Genomic DNA, 17,726 nt, shown 5'->3' with positions numbered 1-17,726 from the left:
AGAGGGAGAAATAAATTCTTTGACTATTGAGAACATTTCTTTGCTGGTGTTAGTGGCTGCCTCAATTCTTCTAGCAAAGTAAGATTTTTTTTCCAGGGTGATGTCTCTATGATACGTCTTAATGGATTCCCTATAGGCCGCTTTGGATAATAGATCATACTGCTGGCGCCACAGTCTTTCAGCTTTCTTACATTGCCGTCGCTCCTCGGACAGTGCTGATGTAAACCATGGAGCTGATGGCCGAGAAGAATTTTTACGAGCGGCCATGGGGGGAGCTAATTCGTCCAGACACCGAGCAAACCATGATTGCAAGAGGTCCAAATCGACCTCTAAAATGCAAGACAGCTGGCAGGGATGAGATAGCAAGGCCTGAGCGAGCATATCAGAGGAGACGCGATGGAAGGCTCGTGTAGTCGAAGATTGACGTCCATAGGCACTCGAAGATGTTCTGTCCAGGTGAGTGATCTGAAAGTTCACCAAAAAGTGATCCGACCACAGGACTAGTACTGAAGTAGTTGTATCAATAGGAATTGTAGAAAAGACTTGATCTAATATATGGCCTTTGTTGTGAGTTGGGTGAGAGAGATAAGGAAAAAGTCCCAGAGGAGTGGTGGTATCGATAATCTTAATCGTATCTGTCTCATCCGCCACATCCATGTGGATATTGAAATCGCCCAGAAGCAAACAGTGCTTCGATCTCAGGCACAAGGATGAGATAACGGAGTGAGCTTATCGCGAAAAGAGCCCGTGGGGCCGGGAGGCCTATAAATCAATAGCCCAGTACAGGATTTGTGCGGTGACAGTGACAAAGAAAAACCCAGAACCTCAGCCCCCAGAATGTCATCCGTGGGGATTATGGAACAGGCAAACCGTTTGTCCACTACCACCGTGACACCTCCGCCCCTGCCGCTGGCCCTATCCTTCCTATAGATAACGTAGTCAGGAGGGATCGCGGTGGCGATGTCAGGACCGAGCAGTCGCCCAACCAAGTCTCAGTTAAAAAGAGACAGATGGTTTGATCTCAGATAATAGATTAAATATATCTAGCGCGTGCTTGCTTAAGGACCTGGTATTGAGAAGTAAACAAGTGCTCTTGTTTGGCATGTTCTTAGGAATAGCAGTAGAACCATTACCTAGTAGCCAGCCACAACTAAAGCAGCACCTATTGCCTTTAGGTCTACTGGGGAAGACGGTACAACAGTTGTCGACCTTTCTCCTATTTATTTTATTTATTTTATTTTAAGGATTTCTAAAGCGCGTAGTCACCCGGAGGGTATCCCAGCGCTGAACCTGTTACCACCAGGGGAAGATAGTCGGGAGTGGGAGGGATGGCTCAGGGAAAAAGAAGGGTTTTGAGAGCCTTCCTGAACCTTAGAAGGTTTGGTTCTGTTCTGAGGCTCAGGGGGAGTGTGTTCCATTCTTCCCCGGTTTTGACCGAAAAACGACGTCCACCGAACCGGGCCTTCTTCACCTTGGGGATCGTGATGAAGTTCCCATGTTCGGAACGGAGCGCTCTTGTGGGTCTGTAAGGTGTGATCCAGTTACCAAGAATAGGAGGGCCAGCATTGTGCAGTACCTTGTGGGCCAAACAGAGGGCCTTGAAGGTTACTCTTTCCCTAATAGGGAGCCAATGCAGCGTCCTCAGTGCGGGCTTGGCAGATGTTCTTGCCGGGGTGTTCGTCAGGAGTCGGGCTGCGGCATTTTGGGCTTTTTGAAGAGTTTGGAGCGTGGCTTCTGGAGATCCTAGGTATATGGCGTTACAGTAATCCAGCCTGGATAAAATTAGGCCTTGGATCAGCAGGAGACGCGATTGAAAAGGCAGTAGGGGAAGTACCTTCCTGCAAGATCTCAGTAGTCCGTAGCAGATGCCGGCAGTCTTTCTTGCCTGTGTCCTAAAGGTGAGATCAGTCTCTAGCCATACTCCGAGACTCTTGACCTCAGTCTTGGGGATGTGAGCTCGGCCAAAGTGTACTTAAACATCTTGCCTGCTGGATAATTGGCTAAGAACCAGTCCCAGTCTGCACCCGTCCGCTTCCGGGACGCTGACGGGCGCAGACGGGCTTTCCTTAGGCGCGTCCGCTGCTCGCGTCCGCTGCGCGGAGCTGAGGGCATCCGAATTTATAGCGTCGCCGGCAAGAGTCAGCAACACTAGTCCACCGACCAGCGAGTCTGCCTCCCCCCAAGATGACCACTGAGGAAGTGAAAGCCTACTGGTCCCAGATTACCCTTCAGCTCAAAATCGGCTGTGCGGATAGAGGACAATTATGCAATTATGAGAAGGCGGAGGGGTAAGTATGAAGGTATCAAAAGGTGAAAAGCAGATAGAGAACCTAAGTGTCACCCGGCTTTCCGCCTCAGGCAAGAAATGCGTTACTTACCTGTAACTGCAGTTATCCAGTATTGGTGTCTTTCATAGATTCACATGCCTGAATCATTCCCTGTCGTCGAGACGGGAGTCTCCGGTACATAGAAAAGTAATGTCTTACAGACATACATAGAGAATAGTAGGCCTGAAGGCCTCACCTTAGTAACATATCCATGTCCTTTTGTAAAAAAGACCAAACTCTAGAGAAGAGCCAATCAGCTATCACCTCCCTCTAGAACCTTCCTGGCAGGAGCCTTAGACCCTCAGATTTTCGTACGCACTAAGCTAAGTAGGCGTGACACAGAGAGTTAGGTGAGTCCTTCCAGGGGAGGCGGGAGGGTTGCATGTGAATCTATGAAAGACACCAATACTGGATAACTGCAGTTACAGGTAAGTAACGCATTTCTTATCCAGTATTATGGGTGTCTTTCATAGATTCACATGCCTGAATCAGAGTAGCAAGCAATGCAGAGTGCACATTTCTGATGGAACTGCATACACAAGTCCTTAGATAAGACACCTCATGCGAGCATGAACCATCATTAGACCTCCACAATAAGTATTACTAAAGAAATGTGCGCACCAGAGTAGGATGGAGGGACGGAGGAAGGCTCACCTTACTGAAAAGATGGCCTAACACGGATTGTCTCACTGCTGCATCATTCATCAGCTCCGTATCCAGGCAGTAGTGCCTAGTGAAGGACTTCCATGTTGCCGCCCTGCAAATGTCAATGACTGGCACCCCTGCAAAGAGAGCTATAGAAGTGGACATAGCTCTTGTGGAGTGCGCTCTCACTTTGGAATGCAAAGGCTGTCCAGGTTGGTCATGACAGAAAGCAATGGCTGCAGAACTCCATCTGGAGATGCTCCGCTTGGCAAGCGGTAGACCTTACCTAGGTCTGTTGTAAACTATGAATAGCTGGTTAGATTTCCTGAATGTGTTCGTTTTGTCAGTGTAAACTTCAAGCATCGCTTGAGATCCAAAGAAAGCAGCGATCTCTCAGCTGCCGTGCTTGTGTTTGGAAAGAAGGAACGCAGAACGACAGGTTCATTTAGGTGGAAGTCCGACTGGACTTTCGAGATAAACCTAGGATTGGTTCTCAGGATTACTCTGTCGTATTAAACTGTAGAAAAAGATCCTGGATTGAAAACGCCTGTAGCTCACTGACCCCCCTTGCAGATGTGAGCGTCAGGAGGAGTGTTGATTTCCACGAGGCATACTTTAGGTCAGCTCTGTGTACTGGTTTGAACGGATGTTTCATGAGCTGGTTAAGAACCACATTGAGATGCCAGGTAGGTGGCAACATCCTTACTGGTGGGAAAGATCTGTATAATCGTTTTAGAAATTGCTTAATCAACCCGCTTGACCAGAGCGATGGACTCGTTGAAGTTCTTTATAACGAGATATTGCTGCTAAGTGTAGTTTAAAGGAGGAGTGGGCTAGGCCCGACTGTGCCAGATGTAATAGATAAGGTAATATTTGCTCTGGTGATGTGGAGAAAGGCCGAATTCCGTGATCTGCACACCAAACACAAAAGCGCTTCAATTTCAGGGAATACGTCTTGGTCGTGCTATCCGCCCTTGCTCTGGCAAGAATGTCTACAGTCTTGTGGAATATTCAGATTGTGGAACTCTCGGACCTCAGGAGCCAGGCGACTAACCTGAGAGACTTCAGATCCGGATGTTGAACTGTATTGTTGTTCATTGTAAGCAGATATAGATACTGCCGCAGGTGGACCGGAGGCTCCAGGGATAGACGGTGGAGCTCTGTGAACCAATGTTGCCTCGGCCAAGTTGGGGCTATTAAAATTAGAGTACAAGGCTCCACCTAAATATTCCTGAGGACTCTGGGAAGCATCGGGAATGGCGGAAAGGCGTACGCAACGATGTTGCGCCATGCGATGGAAGATGCATTCCCTAGAGACCCTAACTGGGGATGCCAACTTGCGAAGTGTGGGCATTTGGCGTTCATTGTCGTCGTAAATAGATCGATTTGCGGCGTGCCCCATCTGGAGAAGGTCTGGTCGATAATTTGTTGATCTAGCTCCCACTCGTGTGATGATGTTTTCTGCCTGCTCAACACGTCGGTGAGCACATTGTCCGTGCCTGGGACATATTCCGCTCTTAGGGTTATATTGTGGAGTATGAGCCAATTCCAGATTATTTTTTGCAACTCGCGAGAGTGTGTCAGCGAGCGTGTCCCTCTCTCTTTGTTGAGGTAGTGCTTAGTCGTGGTGTTGTCTGTCCGGATGAGCACCAGGGAATGTTTTATTCTTGGCAGGAAAGCTTGAAGAGCCAGGAAGACTGCCCGCAGTTCGAGCAGATTGATATGTAGTTTCTTCTCCATAGGAGACCACTACCCGCTTATCTGTAGCTCTTGCAGAAAAGCTCCCCAGCCTTCCAAGGAGGCGCCTGTTGTGACAACATGAGGAGCAGCCGGAAGCAGGAATGACAAGCCTTGAGACATGTTTTGAGAGGACATCCACCATTGTAGGGCTCCGACCATCTGAGGATTCACTTTTATGTGGTCGTCGAATGACCCTGTGCATTGGATCCACTGCTTCGAGAGCGACTCCTGCAGATTCCTCATTCGTAGTCGACAGTGAGGAATCAGGAGGATACACGCTGACATCATCCCCAGGAGGGATTTGAAGAGACGGACTGTCAAGACTGTCTTCGAGGCTACTATAGCAGCAAGTGCAAGGGGCTTGTTCATCCTCTCTCTGGATGGGAAAGCTTTTGCTGACCGTGTGCCCAGGGTTGCACCTAGGAAACTGATGCACTGAGAAGGTTGTAGGACAGATTTTTCCTGATTGAGGGTGAGACCCTAGCAATCGAAAAGCTTTAAACAGGCGTTGGAAGACCTGGACGCGTCTAAGGATGGAGCCCTGACCAGCCAGTCATTCAGATACGGAAAGATTTGGTGATGGCACTGTCTGAGATATGCCGCCACCGGGGTACGACATTTCGTGAATATGCGCGGTGCAGACTTGAGCCCGAAGGGCAGAACGCGAAACTGCAAGTGTCTGCCCTCTACTGCAAATCACAAGTACCTTTTTGTGATTCCTGTAAATTGGGATATGGAGGTAAGCGTCCTGTATGTCTAGGGACGCCCCAAAATCCTGCTGTTACAGTAGTTGCAAGATCTCCTGGATCGTTACCATGCGAAACGACTGCTTCTCAGGAATGTTGAGGGCCCTAAGGTCCAAGATTGCTATCCACTGCTTGTCTTTTTTTTGGGGGGATCAAAAGAATCAGGAATAAAACCCTTTTCCCTTCTGAGATGGAGGTACTCTCTCTATTGCTCCTTTCTGCAGCGTAATCGAGATCTCTCATAGAAGCAGCCGTAGATGTTTGTTAGTTCCGCTGTCCTTTACCTTGAAAGGACGACCTCCCAAAAGAGGATTGCTTGTTTTGCTGTTGTTGGCGCTGTTGGTATTGCAGTCTACTCTGGCCTGAAGGGCAGGAAGACTTGTATAAATAATTTCCTTTGTAGGAAGACTGTCCTCTTCCTCTATTTCTACTAAAGGACTGGTTCTTATACTGAAGAGTGCCCAAAGCTCTCGCAGTGTCTGCTTCGTCAATTTTTTGTGCCAAATAGTAACTGGCTAACATATGGCATGTCCAAAAGCTTTGTTTGCACCTCAGGACGGAAAGAGGCTGCCTTTAGCCATCCTTGGAGGCGCAAGACTGCTGCTCCAGCCAACTGGCGGAACCCTGTCATAGCGATATCCATCGCGCAGTCTATAGTTTCTGACGCCAATGCTTCATCATCTAGCAGAATCCTCTTTACTTCCTCTTTGGATGAATCTAGCAATTCCGACAGGTATGAGGCTATGTGTGCCCACAATTGCCTATTATAGCGTCCCAAGAGCGCTAGGGCGTTTGCGGCCTTTACCGTCATTGCCGATATTGAGGAAAACCTGTTCCCAATGTTGTCCACTCTTCTTACCTCCTTATCAGGAGGAAGCGACAAAGGGGCCGAAGGATTCCTGGAGGTCTTCTGGGCCGCCTGTGTCACCACGGAGTCCGGCTTAGGATGTCCTGTTAATAACGCCAGTGCTGTATCTGGCGCCCTATACTTCTCATCCAACTGAGGGATCACTGGTGATACAGAGGAGGGGTTCTGCATGACCTTTACCCCTAATGACTATAGGTAATCGATAATCGGTATTGACCTAACTGCCTTCTTGAGAGGTTCTGTGAAGTCATACAAGAAGCAGACCTGTTCTTGAGAGACCATTGAGATCTTAAAACGTTGAGCAGCCCTCTCTATTAGAAGAGATTCCAGAATTGTCGGAATTTCCCTCGTCGGCGAGTCAGTCGACGAGATCGGCGTCATAGACTATGCCGTCGTAGACGAGCAGTCATAGACGACGTCATAGACGATCCGTCATAGACGAGGCCATCGACGATGAGCCATCGTAGATGAGGCCATGGTTGACGAGGCCATGGTTGACGAGGCCATCGAAGACGAGGCCATCGAAGACGAGGCCATCGTCGACGCCGTAGACTGGCCGTCGTAGACGAGCAGTCATAGACGAAGCCGTCGATGACGATGCCGTCGTAGATGACCCATCGAAGACGAGCCCTCGTAGACGAGGCCATTGTAGACGAGGCCATCGTCGACGCCATAGACAGGCCGTCGTAGACGAGCAGTCATAGACGAGGCCATTGTCGACGACGCAGACGTAGACGAGCCATCGTAGAGGAGGCCATCGTAGACGAGCAGTCATAGACGAGGCCATCGTCGACGCCGTAAACAGGCCGTCATAGACGAGGCCGTCGTCGAGCAGTCGTAGACAAGCCGTCGTAGACGAGCCATTGCAAATGAGCCATTGTAGACGAGTCCATCGTAGACGAGGCCATCGTAGACGAGGCCATCGTAGATGAGGCCGTCGTCGACGCCGTAAACAGGCCCTCGTAGACGTGCAGTCATAGACGAGGCCGCCATCGTCGACGAGCCGTCGTCGACGAGCCGTCGTAGACGAGCCATCGTAGACGAGGCCATCGTAGACGAGCCATCGTAGACGAGGCCATCGTAGACGAGGCCATCGTAGACGAAGAGGCTGTAATATGTTGGCTTCTTAGTCTTTACCTCAGGAGGTATAGAAGACCAGAGGAGGTGATTTTGACGGCTCAGAAGTCGTCTTTTTTCCATGATTTTTCTCCAAAAGCAAGTCCTTTACTCTCCTTTTCCACAGAGTGAGGAGATTTTTAAGAACTTCGCCCAGAAGACCCATGAGTGGTCTTTTTGAGGGCCTTCTCAGGATGTTCCCCTGAGGAATGAGTGAGGAGAATCTCTTCTCTTTTGAGGTCTCCTAGGCGTTGAGGATAACGCCTCATCACGGTCACTGGAGAAAATAAAAACCCTCCTTTCTGGTCTTAGTGTTTGACACCATATTAAAAATCACCCTTCACGACCTCTCAAAAACTTACTTGAGAAAGTGCGACATACCTTGCAGTCTTTGGCCTGCGGTACAGAAAGTAAATGCGGTCCGTGTGAGGATCAGAGCAGAGCAACCTCACAGGCTCTTAAAAAATCTTTTCTTCTCCTTACCAGACCTTCTTTAAAGAATGTAATTGAAGATAATCCATAGTAGAAAAGAATCCTTGACAACAAAGTCATTTAATGAAGTGAAAAACACAGAATCTGAGCAGAGCTCAGAGGAGACTCCCTTAGCACAACGTGCGGTAGAAAATCTGAGGGTCTGAGGCTCCTGCCAGGAAGGTTCGAGAGGGAGGTGATAGCGGATTGCCTCTTCTATAGAGTTTGGTCCTTTTTACAAAAGGACATGGATATGTTACTAAGGTGAGGCCTTTAGGCCTACTATTCTCTATGTATGTCTATAAGACATTACTTTTCTATGTACCGGAGACTCCCGTCTCGACGACGGGGAATGATTCAGGCATGTGAATCTATGAAAGACACCCATAATACTGGATAACAGAGAGAGAGGGAGTATGACGTAGTTTTAAAACAGCAGAAAAAAGCAAACGAAGAAATACATTTTTTAAAAACAGCTAGTAGTCAGCATGTAAAGCGCAAACTCGCCCGCACGGGCTTTCCGCCTCAGGATTATTGGGAGGGCTAAAAGGTCTGATCAGGGCAATCCCACGACGCAGATTTATAGCGTCGCCGGCAAGAGTCCGCAACACTAGTCCACCGACCAGCGAGCCTCACTCCCCCCAAGGCGGCCACTGAGGAAGTGAAAGCCTACTGGTCCCGGATTACCCTTCAGCTCAAAATCGGCTGTGCGGGTAGAGGACAATTATGAGAAGGCGGAGGGGTAAGTATGAAGGTATCAAAAGGTGAAAAGCAGATAGAGAACCTAAGTGTCACCCGGCTTTCCGCCTCAGGCAGCAGAGAGAGAGAGAGTACGACGCAGTTTTAAAACAGCGGAAAGCAGCAAACGAAGAAATACATTTTTTAAAAACAGCTAGTAGTCAGCATGTAAAGCGCAAACTCTCCCGCACCCGGCTTTCCGCCTCAGGATTATTGGGAGGGCTAAAAGGTCGGTTGTTCCCTCTTTTAGGTGAAGCTGCAGATTGTCACACACATTGTAGTACAAACAGAGAACATTCTGACAGACCCACCAGCATGGCAGTTTCTCCATCCATATACGAAAGCACTGATTATTAAACTAGTGGGAACAAGGTTTGATATGAAAAATGAAAGAGAATTAGTATACGGTCAGTTTGGTCTTTTCTGGTCTGGCCTAGAAACAGCTTCATGTTCTTGGCTGCCTCATGTAATAAAAAAATGATAAATAAAAACAAATAAAAAATAGACCTAGATAGAAGGACTTGAATCCCCTTATTCATTCAATAATTTGTTCAAATGTCATTCATATTTTGCTTCTGCCCACCACAGAATGCAGCACGAGCCAACTGGTAACCCCACTCATTGAATTGCTCTCGAACTTAGAGATGGCATTTTTCTTGATCACTTGACCACATTCACCTAAAAAGAAGGGCCCGTCAGTGCCAGGGCTGGTGAGCTAATACATTTCTTTTGCTATTGCTTTTTTTCTTTGAATTCTGTAGCCTGATTCAATTTTCTGTCATTTTTGTGTTCTTAAACTTTTTCTTCACGCTACAGAACGTTTTCGCTGCATCAGTAAGAATCATATTTTATTTTGAAGTAAATTAAACCTAATAAGGGTTTCTAAAACTGTTCAAAGTATACCTACCTTCTAGGAAGAACCCATACTGCTCTACTAAAATATATGATGATAATTGTTTATCTTTTAAAATGCCACATCTAGACAAAAGTTTTTTTTTGTTTATCTTAATGTGAGATATACTGGCAATAAAAAAATAAAAATATAACCATTGTACCAGCTCCCCAAAGCTAGACTTATTTTCCCTGCCAATAGTTATGCCCCTCTGAGTTGCAGTGATAACTCTGAATCCCAAAAAGGATGGAAGGAACCGATTATCATGAGGATGAAAAGAGGGCATAACCACGCCCTAGTAAACCCAGATGCCCAGATGGAAGAGGCAAACATCCTGGGTTAGATGAAAAGGCCCCAGAGGTTCCATTCGATAAGGAGTGTGTCTGACTTGCTAGAGTGGAGGACATATATCACCCATGGCCTTTTGCCTGGACATGGCAGAAAAGGTGACAGAATACGTCCATACCAGATGAGGAAACACTTTGACAATGAACTTGGGGGCCGACTGTGGATGGAATGTCCTAGGCCCTCGCTTCACAACAAATAGGGCCCAATACCTGCTGAGATAGATGGAAAATGCTCACATTTCTGGCAATGTTTATTAGGGATCTCAATAACATATTAACTGATCATGGAGAGCTTTCCAAGACAAGCTGAAAAATATTTGCCTCTCTAACGAATATACTAAACATGGCTGAACAAGCCAAGTAAACTGGAAATCTGAGTTCTACAGATAACCTGTCTGGTTGGGAGCATAGGACGATATACTTTTTGGGAAATGCAAACTGCAATGTTTCCACTGAATGGGGTGCTTACTCCTCAAAGAATGATACCATTCTTGGTGGGTTGGCAACTTACGATGCAGGCCAGGTGTAAGAGAGGCCTATTTGGGGATCCCTTGATGAAAAAATTTGGAGAACTTTGTCACTACATTTTCATCCCTGGACAAAGCCCAGCAATAAATCAAGATTGAGTTTGGCTACAAAAATGTTCATGGGGATAGTAGAAGCAGGGGATGGTAGAAGTAGGGGGCGCTCAGTAGGTTCCTATTTCTGAGCCTCCCAAGGAGGTCAAGGCCTCAAAAGTGGTAACAAAAAGAATCTACAAGGTGACGGACATAAATGGTAGCACCTCACTATAAATGCCGCCTTATCAGGCCGTTAGTGCACAAAAACTCCAGCACCTGTCACCTAATGGTGCCTCTGTAGACAGCGTACATTTTTTTTTAAGAAAATGGATGTGCACTGAACATAAGATATATAGTCCAAAGTGTTTCTTTTTACTTTTATTTCATGGATGACATAGATACAACGACAGCCAACGCGTTTCGTTCCTGTATAAACTATTAACGGTACTTCTTCAGGGCTGTAACAGACATAAAGACATATATATATATATATAAAGCAAATTAGATGACGGACAAAAACACATAGTGCAAAACGTACATAATTTTCAAGACATAAACAGAATATACACACATTAATGTACTTAAATATATTTACAAAGCTATGTACAATACAACAAACACACTAACACGTTTTTATTAGAGAAGAGTGTTATATTAAAAAATGAGCCTTAGAAGAGAAGCAATATACTTATTATCTAAACATTTAAAAAAACACACAAGGAAACGAGGCAAAAAGAAAACAAAAAAACTAATTCTAAACATCTTATTTTCAAAGTTGACTCACCTATTTTAAACTTGATGCCTAAACATTAGAGATTAAATAAAAAAGAGGGGGGACCAAGGAGCTAATAAAGGTCCAGTGTCCATGCTCCTAATACAAGTCTGATAACAAAAAGGAGGACAAAGTTCCTATACAAGGGTGCAAAAGTCACCGGTGTATCAGGGTGCAAACAGTCACCCATGCATTAAAAACAGGGAAGGATAAGGGAAAGGTAATCCTAGGTATAAAGTACCCTAATATGAGAGGGAAAGACATTCAACATCCTCTGCTGCCCTCACACACCCCGAAGGATGTCATGCTTCATCATCGGGCATTTTGCTCCTCGTAGGGCCGGCGCTGCAATTCCCTACGGGACCCCCGAAGGGTCACTTTGTCGGAGAGTTGAGGAAATGCCGGATGTTGCATGAGGGTGTGTGGGGAAGGGTAAAGGAGGGTAATTCATGTACGTGCAAATGTGATAGTGTGATAAAATTCCAAGGGTATGAAAGCAGCGGTAAGTTTTTCTTGGTAAACCCTTGGCAGTTAAGAATATTGCTTAAAAATGATTGACCCCAAAAGGCCCACTATGCCTGGGTGTCTATAGTCGCGGTCGACATGTTTCGCGCCTCTGTCACCCGTAGGTCATTGGCGCTTCTTCAGGACCAAACAAAAAAACAGTGAAGTGCACGTGAACATAATACATACAAGTTAAAATGAGAACCCTCTTATCTCAGCCAGGGCGGGTAAGGAAGCCTGTATACCCTCTATGTAAATTCAGCTGCTACACAGAAGCTGCTCCTGGTTGATACCTTTTTGTCCACTCATGGTTGGTCTGGAAGTTTAGTTGTTCAGGCCTCATGTTCGTCAAAGTTGACCCCTGGATCTTTTCCTTCTTTGCCACTCGAGGAGTCCGAGTGCGCTGCGTGCTGTGGGGTTCTGGCGAGAGAACCCCACAGCACGCAGCGCACTCGGACTGAATTTACATAGAGGGTATACAGGCTTCCTTACCCGCCCTGGCTGAGGTAAGATTTTTCGCTTACGTGTTTTAAGCCACGCCCTTAAATACATTGGCCACGCTCCTTTGAGGGACCCTCCTGTTTTTTCATCCCACTTAAAGCCCTGAGACTACCTGTTTTTCCAAACCAAAAGTGGAAGGGAGGCTGGGGTTTCCTCCACAAGGAGCAAGAGATAACACGGGACACAGTAGTTCTTCAAACATTCATGGCCTTTCAAATAGAGGTCTGAAGAATGCTCATTCAAAGTGGTTCATGCCCGTTATGTTTTCTGGGGAAGAAAGTTCCCTCATCGACCAGGAGGTGGAAGGAGCAGTGATACTTAAAACCTTTAATTCAGATGGCTTCTGAGCAATTTCTTTCTCATAGAAAAGAAAGACCTCAAACTTTGGGAATTCAACAAGTAGTCAGTGTACCGCCATTTAAAAATTGAGGGAATACTTCTCCATGTTGTCAGTTTGCTCCCAAACGAATGGATCATGAGAATGAACCTGAATGTCGCCTATCTGATGGTGCTATATTTTGCAGTGCACCCAGTGGTTTCTAATGTCTGTCCAAAGAGCTCAAGTTTACGAATAGGGGGTACTTTTTTTTTGCCTGTCCTACGTTTCTTGGTGATTTACCAAGGTAATGAAACTGTCCACGGAGGCACTGAGGTTCTTGTAACTTCCACCTATTTTTCAACTGCACAAAATCCTTTTGATGACAACAGATCTACTACAAGGGCTCGGTTTCGGCATAAATGGGGAAGAGTCAGAAATCACTCCAACCCGGTGGATAACATTCCTGGGGTTTGTGATGGATTCAGCCTCAATGACCCTGAAACTTCCTTAGAAGAAGACAACAAACACAGGCAAAGAACTGAAAGCAGCTCTTCTTTTTCAAGAAAGAAGACATCCCTAAAACAGCTTGCCATGCTGGTGGGGCTACTGGCCTCACTAATTCAGGGAATCTTTCCAGATTCCCTCCATGATCGTGCTCTTCAAAGACTTGTAGCTTCTCATCTAAGGAAAGGCCTCCACTATTCGGAGAGCAAGATATTGAAGTCCACTAGAACAGAGATCGAATAGCGATTGGATTGGTTTCCAAGAGAACCAAATCAAATAGAAGAATTATCTTGTATCCGTCTTTTCCTGATAATCTAGCTATGATGTCATCAGGAGCCTTACAGCATACAACAAAATGACTGGAGAGTTCAGACCTCCAAGGATGCGATAGTTCCCGATATCCATTTAGAAGCTCTTAGAACTAGGTATCACCCCAAAATATTGCAAGATGGGTATGTTGAACTATAAATAAAGCAGGATAGATGTTTACTTTTTGGGGCTCATTCTGGAAGAGGGGCCATTGTTTCTAAGGCTTTTTCTGAGCGGACACCTAGAATATATCCTAAATGAAGCAGATAGGTCCACTGAATCTACTTTTCAAATATTATATTTCAAGCAAGTGATAGGGGAGGCACCATTAGTTTTCGGTAAGCTTTGAACATGCAATCCTCACCACCCAATCTGACTAAGAATATTACATTTCCTAGCAATTGTGAAGGACAGTTTCAATTTTATTAAGGACATGGAGGCAAGGATTTTCCCACAAAATCCTTGTAATCTGCAATCCCATCCAGGTGATACAATGAAAAGATGGTACAAACGTTGGGCAGTAGTATCTTTATTGATGATAGAATGAAAACATATAAATGTGAATTTTGTTATGTGATATATAACAACAATGAATGTTAAATGGTTATTGTACATCGCACGATTTAGCAGAGTTGAATTGCTCCCAACACCAGTCCCTTCTAGATAGTCACCACCACTTGGAGAGCAGATGCCTGTTTGCTATACTGATATCCTGAGATTGTATTGTTCAATATTTGCCAGTAAATGAGGGACAAAGGCCTCAATATTCTGAGGTGGAAAGGCTACAGATGGGTTAAAACAAGTCTAATATATTCCAATCAAGAATTGGCTTTATCGCTAATGTGTACAATTAACACATTCAGAAAGTCAAAACATTTACTGAACATGTCTACAGTATGGTTATCACCCAATGGAATATTACATATAAATGACAACCACACAGACTATCTAAGTTTTACAAAACCCTTCTGAAACTACATGCACTATTCTTTTAGACAATAAATAAATAAAAAAGCGTACTGCATACTAGCAGATATCTAAAATGCAACAGATAAAATTTCACATGAAAGCTATAACATTCGAGATTACATTTAAACAAATCTCTACAAATGCATAATAGCGTTGCACCACCTTGTGATCAATTTGCTGCAGAAGGCAGTGTGCATATAATAGTTCATTAATGCATACAGAAGAAGAAAGGAAATGTTATGCCAGAAACAAAGATCATAGCGATCAGAAGTAATTAAGTTGATAATGTCTATGTGCACTGCGACAAAGCAAAGGAGCACCATGTATAGCACCAAGTACAGCAGTATTGAACAAGACTTTGGACAAGACGAAATAATCTGCTGCATCAATGAGGGATGCTAGGACAGGCACAATGGAAAGATCCACAGACTGCCACTGTTAGAGATGTCTGAATGGTGGGCGCTAAAGAAGGATCTGATTGTTAACAATGTTGGGCTGTGGGCAGGACACAATAAAAGGGTTCACTCTGTGCTATGGTCACTTCGAACTGCAGGCTAGGCATGCCAATGTGGTCTTGTAGTGCTCTCCGATGGATGCTAAGGGTGCACCAGAGTATGCTGCATTGACTAAGATATATGAGGTATAAGCTTACCTCTCTAGTTTCTGACTACCATATTGACCTAGTACTAAATAATGCACTCCTTGAATTGGGTGTCCACTAGGTCCCACATGTAGAGATAAAAACCATGGCCAACAATGACGTTTTCTCTCAATGTGTAGATAGCAAACCACAACAGGCTCATATGCAGAGGATTTCAAACATTTCCAATGTTCCACTAAATATCGCCTGTAGATTCACAATCTAGTTATAAACCACAATTTAGACATTATGGTTCTGATGTACTATTCACATTCACAATTTGTACACGGACAGGTTGTGAATGGTAATGCAATATGCAACACAACCTTTGTACCAATAGGTCAGACCGCAAATTGTATGTTTGCATCACACTCTGACATATGTATGCATTTTTTAAGTATACATTACATACCAGAGTAAAACACTTACCGCTCTGGCGAATGGGAACTTCACCTCTGGTGGGCCCCAGTCGGACATTAGACTCTCCCGATACTCAGCACAGTTTGGGATGACACTGCAGGAGGCATCAAGTCCAGGATAGAGGACCTCAAGCCCTTTTCTGCAATGAGAAAACATAGGTCATGAGATGTTACTTGCACTCATCCAATCGTGTGCATAGGGATAGCTAAATGCCTGACCATATAAGAGGTGACCTCTCACTCATTAATCCAGTGTGAAGTGGAGTCATCTCTGCCTGTGTGCGCAACACTGTAGGGAACTGCACGAAGTGACATCCATCTCTGACCCTGTAAAGCGACATCACATTCTCTTACCCCCTTTCCACGTGACATCCTTTCTCTAACCCCCTCTGTGTAGCTACCTGCCTATTCATACCTTTGTACAAACAGACATGTTAAACAGTCACTGTCTTCAAACTGATATTTCCCTCCTTCATCCTGTCCTTAAGATATCTCTATGATGTACTCTGCCTCTTATGTGGCAGCTGAATGCCTGATCGTTAGTGAAGTGGCTGTGCCATTTCTGACCCTGGATTAATACATGCAACCCTTGTTCTATGTGAATATCTTTTTTTTTATTCACTGCCTGAAGCGCAAGCGTACCCATTGCACTGCTTGTCAAGATAGATCGCCATCTCTGATTCTGTGTGAGGAAATGTGAAGAAACATCTCTAGCCCTAAATCTGGGTAAGCGCTCCTAAATACCCACTGGGAAGAAAACTTGAGCCATGGCGTAAGTTACAACAAACAATAGAAGCTTTCCCATTATGTTATTGTAGTGTGTTTACTTTCACATTGTACTCGCTCTCAGGGCACGTACTCGGTGTTCCAGTTTGGAACTAGGAGTAGGCGCTGTGACATTTGCTGTTGGATGTAGGCACAAAAGGACGTGCTTACCGGTAGTGCTGTTTATGAGTAACGAATGAATGAAACAGCATTTGTTAGGCGCGTAGCTACCCATGGGGCATCCCAGCACTGTGGCAGTAACAAAGAGGATATCGCAGCACACTTAGGGGTGATGAAGCAAGGTAAAGAACAAGATTTTGTTCAAACTTGTGAAGTTAATCTCCCATAACTGTAATTAAATTAAAATAATAAGCTTGTGGTGAAATTACTAATCAACTTAGTTTAAGAATACATTCATCATACACGCGGGATAAACTAATGTGCTTTATGTTGCAAATGCAGAGAAAAATAATAAACTAACCATGTCTATTGTCTTTGTCAGTATTAAATGCGGCTGTTTAACTAATGGCATGTGCTTATTTTGTGTGCTTATGTTATGTCATTCTGTGACGAAAGCTCAATGAGTTTGTGCAGTTCCAAAGGAGAAGTAAATATAATGCTGCCTGAATGTGCTTTTGCTAGGTAACATAATTAACAGGATTAATTAGTAAAGGGGGTGGGTAACAGAATGGGTCTCAATTCTTTAATTAATTGATGTCTTGTGTTTGTTTAATAATAGTTTCCAAAGTGAGGCCTAAAGGTGGTTCAGAAAACATGGCTGTCAGAGCTGCAGACACGAAAGCTTGTCCAGAGTGAAGCCTTTGCACATGCGTAGCTGTGAAGATTTTTACTGCATTGTCATCGTTAATTGAAAAAGCAGTTCTTTGGTTGAGTTGAACGTCCTCATGAAGAAAAGGCTCAAGGACAGAAACTCAAAGTGTCTGCCAAGGCTAGGAAGTAAATGTTCAAAACTCGAGGAAAAGTAACTTTCTTGAGGAAGCCGAAAGATGGGGAAGTGTAAGACAATAGGGCTTATGTGAAGCCTGGACTTGGTCAAGAATCGGAGATGACCTAATCATGGTCTGACACAGGACAGCCAATGAAACGCTCTGATTTGTTTGAAAGAATGTAAAATGTAGAAAGTTTAGCAAGAAAGAAAGGTATAAAACCTGACATTAGGAGCCGGGAAAAAACTCTCTTCTTTCCGATTCCTGAATGACGTGACATGCTGTTGGACTTTTGGCGCATGTAAGGACAGTAGACTTTAATTGATTTTTCCTTTCTAGGTGAAGTGAGAAAATAGACAGGGAAATAGATTTAGGGAATGGAAACTGTTATTCTGCGAATATTTCATCTTTCTGAGCTTGCTTTGAAAATGTCAGTTTATTAATTCATTTCTTTATTAAAATGCTGCTTTCTTAATTGCTTAATAAAATAAATATTTTAAAACGTAAATGCTATTTTCCTTTATGAAAAATAAAGTTAATAAAATTAGATTTGAAAAGACAAGCTGGTCTTGTTTATTCATGGTCTAGTTACCATCAGTTGATTTAATCGCCTTGGTGGTCTGAATA

General features: G+C 44.6%; 1 protein-coding gene across 1 annotated transcript in view; it reads right to left on the bottom strand.

Annotated features, from left to right (window-relative positions):
- The window catches only part of PEBP4 (phosphatidylethanolamine binding protein 4), a 2,262,838-nt gene that overhangs the window by 1,864,591 nt on the left and 380,521 nt on the right, over positions 1-17,726 (bottom strand). The window contains exon 3 of the mRNA XM_078665387.1: positions 15,398-15,527. Within this exon, the coding sequence (XP_078521513.1) occupies positions 15,398-15,527 (130 nt within the window). The remainder of the gene's footprint in view (positions 1-15,397; positions 15,528-17,726) is intronic.

The sequence above is a fragment of the Lissotriton helveticus genome, chromosome 11, assembly GCF_964261635.1.
Source record: "Lissotriton helveticus chromosome 11, aLisHel1.1, whole genome shotgun sequence".
NCBI lineage: Eukaryota > Metazoa > Chordata > Amphibia > Caudata > Salamandridae > Lissotriton > Lissotriton helveticus.
This window is presented reverse-complemented; position numbering and strand designations above follow the sequence as displayed.